The sequence below is a fragment of the Epargyreus clarus genome, unplaced genomic scaffold, assembly GCF_041222505.1.
Source record: "Epargyreus clarus isolate Ecla_fem2 unplaced genomic scaffold, WU_Ecla_fem_2.2 ptg000003l, whole genome shotgun sequence".
Lineage (NCBI taxonomy): Eukaryota > Metazoa > Arthropoda > Insecta > Lepidoptera > Hesperiidae > Epargyreus > Epargyreus clarus.
Genome location: NW_027332211.1, coordinates 4,106,659 through 4,121,311, shown reverse-complemented (window position 1 = coordinate 4,121,311; position 14,653 = coordinate 4,106,659). Strand labels below are relative to the sequence as shown.

Below are 14,653 nucleotides of genomic sequence, written 5' to 3'. Positions count from 1 at the left end.
TTATGTGTCCTGTTGTTTTGATAGTTCCCTATTCTCTGATGATATATTGAATCTGTAATTAATACTCGGAAGATGAGAACTTAGATATTCAACCATTGTCTTTTGTACGAATAGGTTTAGATCTAGATATTTTATAACTAAGCTCAGTAATGCTAAAATGACCAAAATAAACGAGACGGTAATGTTTCAATTACACGGTGTTATGACATGACATTCTCAAAAGAACATTATGAAATGATGTTCCCAAAGTGCTTCTTAGAATAATCCTTCTGACATTTGATCCTTACGTTTTAATTAAGTTTAATAAACAGACACTTAATATCCGAGCTCTCGGAAACCACAACCCGGTTGACATGGACGAACACGATAACATTGTTTTATATCAATTTAGTCACGAGGGAATTCGGTGTGGGAACTCAGACGGATCGCACAAAAAATCTCAGGGATCAGTTAGTTTCGACATTAAGTATTGTCTCGAAGGAACTCTTTAACAAGCATTTCTTTCGATTCGAGTATAGGTATTTGCAAACAAATGTACACAACGTGGGTGTTAGATTACTGTTATCTGACATTCTGTTTGCCTTTTGGAGAATTTTGGAAAATCCACAAACGTAAGCTAGTGGAGCATCCGCATAATACTAATATCTAGATGCTTTAAATTTAATAAACTGTCGGAGATATGGAAATGCTATCACAACAGCTATTAATTGAAACTGCGGCTGTTCATTGTTTTGGCTTTAGCAATAGACAATAAGCACTTTGCTTTCTGCGAAATCGCTTTCATTACTCCCAAGGAAATAGAATAAGATTCGAACAAATAAGTGAGGCAATGACCATTCTTTTCCTTACTTAATAGTGCTATCTTCTCTCATTGTTCTTGCGAGTACTTACGTAAAACTGGTAGTTAATGGTGTATGAATTTCTAACGAACGTTTCTTGTTACTAGGAAGTGGATCTTCTATTGTTTGATTCGGCCCGTTTAATTGAAAATCTAAAGCTGACTACTGACTTACTTTCAATATTCTCATGTGAATAAATAAGAATATATTAATTTTTATTTAATAAGAAGGGTGAAATAAATGATTTTATTACTTTGAAGAGAAATAATATTATAATAAAGATCATCTCATTCTATATAAAGACATTTATAATAATGTCAAGATCGTGTTAATATTGAATGAAATGAGTGTCAGAACAGAGATATTGCTTATGACGGTCAAAGATTTCGTAAGAACATTAGAGAAAGAAGTTATTAGGCAATGCCACGGTCAAAGTAAAAATCGTGCACGAATTCACTCGTGATGCACCACAAATGACCAACAAACAATGCAACGAACATTAAGAGTAATGTTCGGCTTTTTAGACTCACTCCTTACATTGTTTTTAGTTGTGACGAAACGGACGGAAATCATAGACGTATGGTATTTAGATGGACTTAATGGGAACACAATTACTATGCCTTGACGAGTTGTTTAATGAAAAGGTAATTATAGGGATACAAGTTTAGATGGTCCTTTTTCATTATAGAATAACTTCAACGAAGTTGAAAAATCTTGGGAATCGATTAGGTACAATCTTCCTAAGCCAGCTGGGTTTATTGTAAGTAGCGATTAAATGAGTACTTAAACTTAAATATTTCACTACATAAATCATCCATCTTTACGGTCTACCGAACATGTATTTCATGTACCTAAATTGGAGTACAGTGTAGGTAAAACACACATATTTCGTATATGCCAACATATGGTCCGTTTTTACGGCACTTACATCAAATTAAGTGTCGCAACATCAGTAGCATCAAAGATAACAGTTGCCCAAATTTTTGTTGATTACGATATTGCTGGTAAAATTACTGTAGCATGTAACAAGAAATAATTACTGGAATTTGCTAAGCAAATTCATTAAATATTAAGCATTCAAGTAATCATTAAAACCAAGCATGGTTTCGAATACACAATTTCAGAAATTCTAATTGGCATAATTATGCATAATGTTCGGATAATTTATGGAACATGAAATGTCAAGGATGGAAATAATTTAGGTCCTGATACCTAACGAACCAAATATAACAAGTAAATTAGTGTATTTTGGCTAATGTCTTAATAATACTAAAGTAAAGCCATAAAAAGTTTTCCTCTGCATAAATATATCTATGCGGAATAGTAGACTATCGAGACTCATTATTATCAAAATAGATTTTCAATATTCTTATTATTTTGTATTATATCGAGCTAATCGTTATTAATTTGGCTTTATCAATTAAGTACACATGTCTGCTAAAAACATACTAGGGTTCATAATAAAAAGTATTATGAATTATACATAAAAAAGATATATTACCTTAAAAATCTTCTCCTGTTCCAGAGCATATCCAGGTAGTTTTACTATATCTTGTCCTATCGCGGTCTCTTCGTTGCTGGTGGCCGCCGTACTCTTCACAAACACACTACTCTTGGAGTAGCGCCTGATGAGTATGTTGCCTGCGTCGTCCATTTTGATTTTGACGCCCTGAGAACAAATAAGTGCATCAGAAAAGTGAGCTAGAATAGTCAAAGGGTTCAGTGTGAGATAGAGAGCATTTTAGACAATTCACACAACGCTATTTTTATTAGAGCCTTAACTACTAATGGTTGTTAGCATTAATCAATCAGTAATTTTTTGCTGACCACAACTTTTAATTTGAAACTTTGGTTGACAAAAATGGAGAGATTGATTACTGGTTTCCAAAACCGGGACACGTTAATGAGGGCTATGGTCATTCTGTGTAGTCCAACTTTATTGACTGTGAATAAATTAGGTTCGCATTGAACCAACATGAACAACCTCAACGAACGTTTTCATATATTATCTTCAATCTTACAAATGTACAATTCACTATTACAAAAACACGCTATTAAATATTACTTATCCACGTGCGAGCGAACAACTTACAAAACTTCATCTTGTTTTCAATTATTATCGAATACACTTTTATCTCAATAAAATATATTATAATACATGAATACCTATTGATAAAATTAATTAACATAATTATCAAAAGATCGATCACGTTTTTGTTAAATTCTTACAAGGTGCGATACGGTATTCTTTGTATTTAGCGGAAAAACAGTTAAGATTACGTCATATTACGTCCTTCCAAACCAAAAAATACAAGGTCACCGGCTGAAAAACTCAAACATATTTGATTTATGATTTGACAGGGGCGTTCAACAAAAGAATAGGTTCCAATAATCGTTTGACCTATGACATCAACGACCTTTACTAGATTTTAAGATTGCTGGAGCATGTCAGAGTCTATTGTTGTGTGGGTCCCGATTTCGAGAAGTGACTTAATGTTAATGCATGTGGCACGTTGGCGCATGCTATTAAAGACTAAATTAGGATTAAGTGCAAAAAGCTATTGGGATTTTGGTAGTCATAAATATTAACACAATAATAAGACAACAGAATACATATCGTGAGAAAACAAAACAGTCATTCACTCATATGATTAGCACTAATAGTGAATTTCCTGCTGATATTATAATTAAATTTTATACTAACTAGTTTTCAGTGAAACGAAAAAGGACAGATTATTATTATTAGATTGATTTTTCATACATTAAAATTTAAGAATGGTCCATTATCTTTCAAAATGTCAAGGAAACCGTCAAGTGATGGAGATAAATCGGAATATATGAATATTAAATATTGCTGCTACCAACAATACACTTTTGGGAATAGCCATCAAAAACTGATCCAATTCACTGGTGAATTCTTTTAAATGTCGGATACCAAATAAGATATTATTATGGAGTAATCTGATTACTAAAAAAAGATATAGGTGGGAGACAAATGAAATAAAAATAAATCAAATTCATATCCAAAATAAGGTTAGAGAATATGAATGACGCTGACAATATTCCTATTGTTTATCACAAAGGACATAAACCTACATGAAGGTCTCCTTTGATACACTTCATTTTTGGTAAAAATATATTTGGTGTTATATCATAATTAACAAATATAAAGGATAAGTGACAGTTGCTGCATTGCTGCGTTGCTAAATTTTACTCTAATAACATACGAGTACGTACAATAAGTGAGAGTCAGTTAGGTAAATTTTTTTGAAACTAGTATTTAAATTATTTTACCAGCTACCGTTGTAAAAGGAAAATGTAAAAAATGGTCCCGGGTTACATTTAATTAATGAATAATGAAAACGAAAAAAATGGATTGCTAGATAAAGCTTATATAACTCCTACATTTTCGACGATTCTAACGACACTTCATACGTTAAAATTCGTCAAGCCGTTTAAGCCGCAGGATGTTTCAAATAATGAGATATACTCGTACATACATATTGCTACATGCATACGCTCGAAAAACATTACCCTCAGCGTTCCGTGCCCTCGTTAAAATATTTCAGTAAGCAAAAGATATTGCATATATTCTAGCACCTTATTTTAAATCTGACCTAATTCCTTTAATCTACGATCGTGATAGTCTTCTTTAAAATTATCGGTGGCAACTGCCGGTAGCGGGAAGTGTAGCAATTGACTTGAAACGCCTTAATTGTCAAATGCCACCGGTGCACTCGAGCGGACCTGATGTATTCATAGCTGTCGGTGTATGAAATTATGTACTATAAAAATATTCACTTTAGGAAAACCGTATGTATGAAACCACGCTACCTTTGTCTTTGGCTCTGATAAAGGTATGTCCCTTACTACTTTCTTTATTAGTGTTATGTTTATAAGTATAGCTCACGTTTTATGGCCTTTGTTTTCCTGTATGGAATGTTCGATTTAATTTATTACAGGATTGGAAGCATCCATTGTTTAACTAATAAATATTTTCTACACTGTGGGGATTTGCTCTGTTTTACCATGAATACTATTCGGATATGTGGCAGCTATTAGTTTCTAACTTAATAGGTGTCATCTAGCTCACATTATTGGAAAAACCAAGAATTTCGTGTGTGCACAAGGTATCTCAGACAATAAATGATAGGGATGCATATCGTAAGCATGACTACTAATGCCTAATTCTAGGTTGTAAATAACAACCTGCAGCAGACCTTTGTTAGGTATCCCTAATTCATCATACCTGACCTCTTTCATTTTGAGTTTCGAAAAACCAAGATCATAGTTATTAATCTTTTTGCTACAAATATAACATGAACCAAAACTGGTGACCTTTGCGATATTGCAATCTAGTGGAGCGGCGTAACAGGCAATCATCTTGATCGCTGGGATTATTAAAATATCAGGTCTGATGAGCAAGAATGTGTCTACATAGCTACCCGTTATTATTAATGTCTTATGAAAAAAAAACCGTTATTTTAATCTACTTTCTGAATGAATTAAAAATACTGATTAAAGTATTTTTGACAAAATTGAAGTAGCTAGCTAGCAATTACCTGGTGATAATTTACATCAAGTGCTGCTTGTGGACAAATCAACACCAAATGAAAATAAATTCCTGCCCGAGGTAAGTTACATTGCTATCCCCTAAGAACTCCTCTTATACCTATTTCTGTTTCCCTACGTTTCGAGTTGGAATACAGTAGCGTCTGAAAGGGATATTTCGAACACTAACGTTACTATATGACTCTTAACAATAAAATAAAAATATCCCTTAAAAAGTAATGTCCAACCCGAATAATATATTTATTTTACCTTTAAGAGTATATAATATTGCCATCCCATTATGAATCTCTTGTTTCTTTGCCTACCTGTCGGCTAGTCTGTTAAGGTCAGCTCTACCTTACATTAAGTCTTTCAAAACTCATAAAGATTATATTCGGGTGATTTATTTTCAAGAGCAAATGTTATACACATAACAACATTTAATGTTCACACGAAGATTCTTGCGTCACTTCTTTGCTATACTGAGTAACCTTTGGGAGTTAATACACGACATAACACATTTCGACGACTTTGACTATCGTAGACTGTCGCAATCTCTCGTCAGCAATCGTCAATAATTGTAGGAGATAGTCGTCGACACTATCTATCGCGTCTTCGTCCACTGTCGCTCGTGTGTTACCTTCCTTAGAAAACAGCGGTAGTATGTTAACATTTAAAATTATATTGATGAATCATTTTTATTAATATTTGTGAACCCCCTTTATAAAAAATATCGTAGCATGATGTTACAGTGCTTAAAAACTTTCTTAAAAGTGACATCAAGTTAGTTAAATGCTAAGTTTCATGATTTTGCCTTTATCAGAGTCAAAGGCAACACAATTTTAATTTTTTTATTTATACATATAATTATACGCAGATTTTTATTTTATTAATTACTAAGGTTACCCTGTCAGTACCCTTTTTTTTGTCGTTCACAAATATATTATTTGTAAAATGTTTGTATCTTTGAAGTGACTATAAAATATTTATACTTTATGCAAAAATACAGTTTACTTTATGGCTTCTTTATTGACACATAACCCCTGCTGATTTGTTTAATTTCATTTATTAGTTTATTTAAATTTGAATTTTTAATTTTTTACGAACCTTACGTTCATAATTTTGTTATTTATAAGACTTGCAAGGTATCTAAGTAATTTGTTTGTTCGTTCAATTTCATTACATCTTTACTGTCTAATTCAAAGGACTTTCTTAAACCAAGTAAATATCTCTATTAATGCAGTTTAAAGTTTAAAACTAATTAAAGTTGTTAAGTTTACATTAAATAACATTAAGAATAAAACAATGTTAAAACTACTTTTTTAAGCAGTTTTAAAGAGTAAACAATGTAGAAATAAATAAACAAGTAGGTATCAATAGAATTTCCATTTTATATTATTTCATATTCCGTATCGTATTAACTGTAATTAACAATGTTCAATGTTTACATTTAAGGCAACAACAGCCTGTATACATTATACCAGTACAGTAATAGCCGTGTTAGACATAATTTTCGCTAATACACAGACCGTAGACCTTGTACACGACAGCTCGTTACCATACACCATTCGAATGTCAGATATTTCGATGCCATTGTTCGTTCGTTTGTTTTCATCTACAATCGTTAGCGCTTGATTCTCTAATAGGACCTCATCTGCGAGATCATTTCCTTGTACGTACCAAATACCATATACGGGTTGTTGCAAATATTTATTAGTTATTGTATTTATGGCGTGTTTCGATTGTTTTTCTTTTAGTAACCGAAATTAGTATTATTTTATTCAAGCTTTTATAAGCCTTTTTATTATATAAAGGAAGTACAAGTTAATACTGTGTTTTTAAATTTATTTTCATAATGAACCACCCCAAGAATTTTTCATATTCCTAATGTTTTACTTTCTATGCGTCTTCTTTAATTTCTAGATTTTTTAAGAAGTTATGTTTGATGAAATCATTTTAATTTATTATATGTTATAGGCTTCACAATGATGTGTCATTAAGCAGTCATTTTAGTCTTTAGATATGTAGCGACAAATAATTGTTAAGTTCTATTGAAGCCTTGTAAAGTTTAGTTGCATTGATTACGCGAAGTACTTAGCCAGTACGCCTACATTCTAGTGCACTCTGCCTTCTACTTTAAGCCTGACATTTTTAAATGTACAATATCGCAATAGTTTGTATCCGGCGATGGACCTTAAGGCCGAACCTTGTTTAATAAATTTTGTATATTATTTGTTCAGTAATGATTACAACATTCCAATAACCTTTACGCTCTGTGAGAGAAAACGTAACAAAGTCCTAATTTAATACTTCGATGTCTACCTTATTTGATACAACCTGTATTTACTATTATTGATGATTGCTAGTCAATATTTTTTTAATCAATTACTCGTCGATGAAGTCATTTATTCAATCAGACTCGAATTAAAATCACTCACATTAGCAAGTTACATATGATTCATTCATTTATTATTCTATATTTCCATTAGTATTGCTGTATTTTTATATATTTCTGTTTATTTTAGGACGATTAGATATTAAACATATATTTCGTAAAAGTTTTATCTGCTTAATCGTTACGGGTAGAATATCATAAGATAACTTTATTGTCTAAGCTCTCTTTGTTACCTGGGAAAGCGTTCAAAAATAAAACATATCTTTCAAAATTTGCTATCTCACAAAAGTTTAAACTTTGATTACTTTTACCAAGTAATAATTTACTTGTACATACATATGTAGTGAAAAAGACATTATTATTATAATTCAAGAAATAAATTAACATAAAATATATATTTTAAATATTCTCATAATTATTATTACTGAACCTAGAAACAAAACTAATATTTTTTACATTTTGGCTGATCTAAAGCAACATAAAGTATGTGTTAGTAATGGTCATGAACATTAACCACAGATTTAACTACTTGTAACAAAATTGCGTCAGGTGTAACATGCACCTGACTTTAAATTCCCGAGCGTCCATTACCCAAATCATAAGTCTGAACCCATCAAAGCTGAGCTAAGCCAGGGTTATTATTACCCGTGTTTCGTATAATAATGACCTTTTTAATAGGTGGGCGTGACCTAGCTTAATTATTTTTGACTCTGCCGTCTATCAGGTCTCAGCGTTACGTCATGGTTGCTCAAGATTCGATGCGGTTGATGTTCTGGACATTTTGTTAAGTTTTGTTGACCTTTTGTTAAAAAAATCTCTTCTGTGGCTATTGGTTTTTGTGGTCTGAATTGATTGTTTTGTTAGGTGTCAACAACATTGAGTTTATAGGGAATAATTGCTTGTGTTTCATGCAGTTTAATAATAAAAGGGTCGAAGCCATAGTCCATTGCGTTGACAGAGACATCTTTGAGATCATTGTGGTGAGCTCATATATCGTGTTTATTTTTTTTTGTTTAATTATTTAATTTTATTTTTTTTATAAATTAAGAGAATCAGTCGGACGCGCCTTGGGTTGGAAAGGTTACTATTAACGAAAAAATGTTAACATTTCTACCTTTTATACGTTTTAAAAATAATGACAATACACTTTTATACCATTTACCTAATTACACGGATTACTAAAGCCTTGATATAGATCCTAAGGTTATTCTGTTTAGGGACCATTTAAGCGAAAGCTTTTAAGTCAAGGCAACTGATTTACATGATCTTAAGATCTAAGGTCGGCAGATGTTGGCTTCTTTGGGTAAGGATTTTGCTGGCTTCGCTAAGATATAGAGTATTAGCTGTTTATATGGCGAAATAGAGGCTTTGAATTTTCAAGATTCTCGGTCATTACCGTTTTTAGCTTCGCAATGAGATGATGACACGCGCAACTCATTAGGGCCAGTATGATGATTAGCATGTGTGATTTTGGAATGTTGTTATGTTAATTCTTTGTTTGAATGAGCTTCACATAAATTTTTCGAATATAATCAATATATTTTTAATGGTTTATTGTTCAACAAAGTTTAGGATCGGCACTCAAGGTTCTAGGCTGATTCATCGTCATAAAATTTGATATTACAATCCCACTGAAACGGTCAGACTAAATTTTAAATTCAAAGTCCTGTACAAATGAGTACAATGTATCTGCCAAATGACTTATTTGGCTTATCATGTATAAGCCATGTACTATTTTATTAGATATAAATAATTACCTGTCCTATGTGTTTCTTGATGTCCTCTGTTTTCTGATCTCGGTGTGGGTTGTCAAATCCGCAGAGGCCGATTCTGCAAAGATAGAAATAGAATATTAGCATATAAAACAACTGAATTCTATACACGTAGAAGATATTTTTTATACGATGATTTCTGCAGAGCCTGGAGCATAGCCAAACGAAGTTAGAATAATTTAATATGTGGAAAAACCTTATGTAAAAATAAAATACCATCTGTGGTTAGCGCAGGTGTCATTCGCATTGTTTTATAGAAAATTGGTATTTTTTATGTAAAATAGATATTAAGTGTTGAGAGATTTGTTATTTTAAACGATAAATATCAAGTGTCGATTACAGTCAAGGATTGTTCCAGAAACGGATCGCTCTCTTAGTAATGAAATTGCTATTGATATTTGATATTGAATTGATAATTGGGTTTTAAAAATATAGGTCTCTACCTATGTACCTATGTACAACGAATCAAACAGCGCTGCATTACACGCCACTATTTATTACATATACAATACAAGCTCTCTTAAGACAAAATTATGAAAGGGTTTAGGTCACAATTCTTCACACAGGCCAAGTGATGATTGGTAAACTTCTCCCATTTTTATGGAAAAATTTAAGTCATAAACATTTTCTTCATAATGCTCATTTTCCTCCTTAGTTCTCTTTATAAATTTAAAGTGTTCCAGTTTTATTTACCATACAAGTAACTAGTGAAAAGTGATCCTGTCATCCGGTTCTCATGTAACAAATTGAGGAATGACGACAGAGGAATTTGTATGGCATTCGTATTCAACGCGCATTCTATCAGAATATTGTTTTCTCAAAACCGTTCTTTGCTCGCCCTGAGAATCTACTGGGGGCTCATTGTCATTCACGATACGATCTGTGCGCATACTGATAGGGTATTTCTATTCGACTGTGACATGGCTCAATTGCTATCGATTTCTTATGAAGGAACTATTCTTTTAATCGTTTTGAATCAGCTTGGTTGGATCAACTTTCGACAATTGTTGTGGTCGTAAGGGATTTGTCATTGAACTACGCTGTTGATTTCACTGGAATTTGGGAAACACAAGAACAAGTATCGATGGAGTATGTTTCAGATTTCTCGTAGAATTAGATATGGGGATTTACCCAAACAGAGATATAATACTTAATACATAGATATGATTGCAGCCAAGATCGCATGACTACTGTTGAACTTGATTAGTTTGTATCATTTAAATTTAATAAATAAAAAAGTAATATTATAGTGAATAATAAAATAAGTACTTATAGGTACTGATTTCGAAGCGCAACAATATTTTAATAACAGATTATACTTTAATCCGAAATTTTCGAATAACGGCAATGAAAAGTTACTTACTTGACTTCAAGATTCGTTTTTAAGAATCAAAGAGGGTCAACAGCAATAATTCTGCGAGCAGTCGAATACGACAGTTCATAAATAAGTAACTTTCAAAGACGATAGCTTACATACGCAAGCACGCAACTTTGTAATATTATGGCGCTACCACACTGCCCATATTTACATCAATTGTAAACTTATGTTATATTAACGATTTTTACTTGTGCTTTTTTAAATTTATTTTCAAGATTTGTTACAATAATAAATACAAAATACGATTTTTTATCTATTTAAAAATGGCTTCGAACATTAAAAAGAATTTGCGGGCCTCGAGATGTCTTTCTTTATCAGACATTTCTCAAGGATGCCTGGCGATATATTCTGTCGTTGGGAGGGAAGGAATGATGAACAATGAACATGTCGGTAAGGCATAATCTGAAACTATTATACTACCAATACGACATTGACATTTTTTGTCGTAAGGCGGCGGTCTGAGCGTATGCCATACATTAATTAATTTGACGGTTTGACAACGGCGATTTGACTGGAATTGACAATATAATATGAAACGCTTGGCATATAAATTACAGAAGGCGTCATCTTCTCATATTATACCCATTATATAATTGGCACGAGTTCGTAATACAACAAAATCGTACATTTTGCATTCATTGTGCCACACTAAGATTCCCTTTATTATGGGTGTTTTAAACCTACAAACCCAGAACGGATCTAGATGCAGTATTTAGATTAATTGGCCAGTTATCGAAACTGGTACCCTGTGTGAAATATTTTTTGGATTTCGTGAATTAAACTTAAAATTGTGTCCAAATGTTATTTAAAATATATTTTTATGACGCGATTACTTACAATATTATATATACACTTATTGTAACTTACAAAACAGATGCTGAAGCACCTTTACGTCTCAATAAACGTATATTTAACCGACCTTTTGAATGCAGTGAGGTGTGTTTAGTGGAAAAGGGAATGTAGGTCAAGTATTATTATGTGATTTGTGTAACGAAAATTGAATATAATTAGAGTCTAGTTACGAGCAAATATCAGAATACAAAATAACATACATTTGAAACGTTGCAAGAAATTATATTGGAGTAAATACGTACTACTTATGGTTTATGGAAGTATATTTTTAAAACCAGAGACAACAAAAAAATCTGCAAACTGATTTAAAATTCATTTTTAATATTCTGTAATCCTATGTTTTTTTTCGCATAATTTTACTTTTGTTATTATTTTCATACTATTAAGTATAGTAGTATATTTAGATAATTGGCACGAAAAAATATTTGTATTAAGTCCTTCTTCACACCGAAAAGGTTACTTTATAAATATATGACTGTTAGTTCAAATATGGAAACTATGATGTAATAATTCCCAGTGGAATTAATCTTTGTCCTTAGCTTAGAACATATTTTATTGTGTAATTTTATAGGTGTCACAAATATCACCATCCATCACATGACATCATTTGATGGGCTATCGTTGTGATATATCATCTTTTTTATAATTTTTAGCTCGACTTGAATAGTATAGATAATCTCGAGACATTATTTAAATTATGATACGCAATATAGTAGTCTATTTTTTGTAAAATTAATTATTTTTTGTGCTATTACAAGATTATGGTTTGAAGATGACGTCATACTCTTAAAATATATATACTCTCTTAATGTAATAATTAAGTGATTGATAGAGTTTATATGTTGCAGTGACCATATTGTTTATAGAAATAAATTTGTGAATTTCTCAGATAAATTTGATTAAATAAAAAAAATATTATTATCTGTGATATATTTTTTTTATTTTTAGTTAAATGACACAACTGAAAATTGTAACATTTTGGCAAATATTTATCCTATGCTACCAATTATTAGCTATTATCCCTTAGAGTATTATCCATAAGTACTTATATTATATGTGAATAAACAGGTGCACCTATGCGCAATCATGAAATAAAATGATGATACCGATAGACAGACCCTCATCTGCATCAACTCCAAATACCTATATTGATCGTTATTTATTTACGAGTATTTAATCTTGGATTTGCTAAAATCAGCAATATAAATTATGTTTGGCATACAGTACACTGTATTTTATCAATAGGTCGTCGAACCAGTCCGCGCAAGAGCGGTGAGTGGCGGCCTTGGCGCACAGCTACCGTGTCACCGCGCGTGGCGCCCTCTCGATTTGTTTATGTTCCATTCGGCCATTATTTATTTTTAAATTGACTATTTAAAGCGCGCGTGACACATGATTTGAATTAGGAATTTCTTTTCAAATGTTAGCTTTTTGATGATATTAAAAATATTATTTTTTAAATTACATTTGATTTTTCTACCAGGATAATAAATACCTACATTATGTTAATCAATAAATAAAATATTTAAATTTCTTGTTTAACCTGTTCTTCAAATTCCTTAAATGAGAAAAAAGTAAAATGATAACTAAAACCATAATTTTTAACCTAGTCAAAATAAAAAAAAAACTCATTCAATATTCGAATGGAACGTGCCAGAAATCTGTCTCTACGTAGAATTCGTTTCGATTACAATCACTCTTGTAAGGACACAATGTTTATTGCATTATTATGTTACACAGCATTTACTTGTGTATTATTATAATTATTATAAGTATGTATGTAACCGATGTTTATAGATGAAGTAGGATTATCTACAATCATGGGTTCTCTTAAGGTGATTTTAGTCTGCGGCTACAAGTTTATATTGAGTGACGTGAGTATCTAGGAGGGTCTCTTAATGTCCTAGAATGTCAGAGGACGCTTGTAAAGAAGAAGGACGGAAGGACGAGGGAGGCACAATAAAGGCACTGCCGCGTTATTTTGAAGGTAAAGGAATGGCGAGTACAATATGGCCTACAGTTCTAAAATAATTGATTTAAAGAAAGTAATTTTAGTTTGACATAAAAAATATCGTAAACATTTCAAAAAGACGATTGGAATAGGAAAATGTAAAAAAATATAAATTTAAACACGTCACTATTGCTTTCCTGCTATTTTCCCTCCATACATTTTTCCCCATAATATGATAAATCGTCAAACACACCAGACCATTGACGCAAATATTATTAAAAAACTCATTTCCCAAGTGTCTTCGCTTTTCTCACGTGGAATACATTTTTTCCTGTATAATCTTACTTACTGTAAAGATTACTCACTCCTAACAAGAAAATGTACCCAGTTTTGAGAATTGAAATAGTTTCGTAAAAAAGTTTTGCCACGTCTCCGTGCTAAAATGTCCCTAAAATATTTGAAATAATTATTTATTTATTATGTAAATTGTACACTATAATTGTAAATTACGCAGTATTAGTTATTTATTTGTAAATTTTCTCTAAAAATATTTTTATTTGTCAAGAATTCAAAAAAAGAACTTACTATAATAAGCCGTTTGTGGCTTTATTCAATTACAAGGCGCCGAAGTATCTTTACTAATCTATGTGTATAATAAGTAATATTATTGTAAAGTCTTGATAGTTAAGAATTGCGCATTGCAAATTGTGTTGATCGTTACTGTCATACAAAATTCGGGAAATCTACAAAATTAGGGAAATTCGGACGATATCAGTATATTATAATGTAGGTAAGTGGCTAAACTTCATGTGCGCCTCTGTGCTACGTAATAACTTGGAGGCCTTATAAGAGGTTTCAGCATACAACTTCAATCGACATTGAAGTAGCATATTGGAGTTTACTACAAGTCTCCCT

The 14,653-nt window shown here is 31.8% G+C and overlaps 1 protein-coding gene across 6 annotated transcripts in view; it reads right to left on the bottom strand.

The window, feature by feature from the left end:
- The window catches only part of exp (expansion), a 204,575-nt gene that overhangs the window by 36,736 nt on the left and 153,186 nt on the right, over positions 1–14,653 (bottom strand). For all 6 annotated transcript variants that reach the window (XR_012103224.1, XM_073084088.1, XM_073084096.1 and 3 more), the window contains 2 exons: positions 9,543–9,615; positions 2,341–2,508 (listed from right to left, as the gene is read on the bottom strand). Coding sequence is in view for 5 of the 6 variants with exons in the window: in XM_073084088.1 (XP_072940189.1) it covers positions 2,341–2,508; positions 9,543–9,615 (241 nt within the window). In the remaining variant the exon portion in view is untranslated. The remainder of the gene's footprint in view (positions 1–2,340; positions 2,509–9,542; positions 9,616–14,653) is intronic.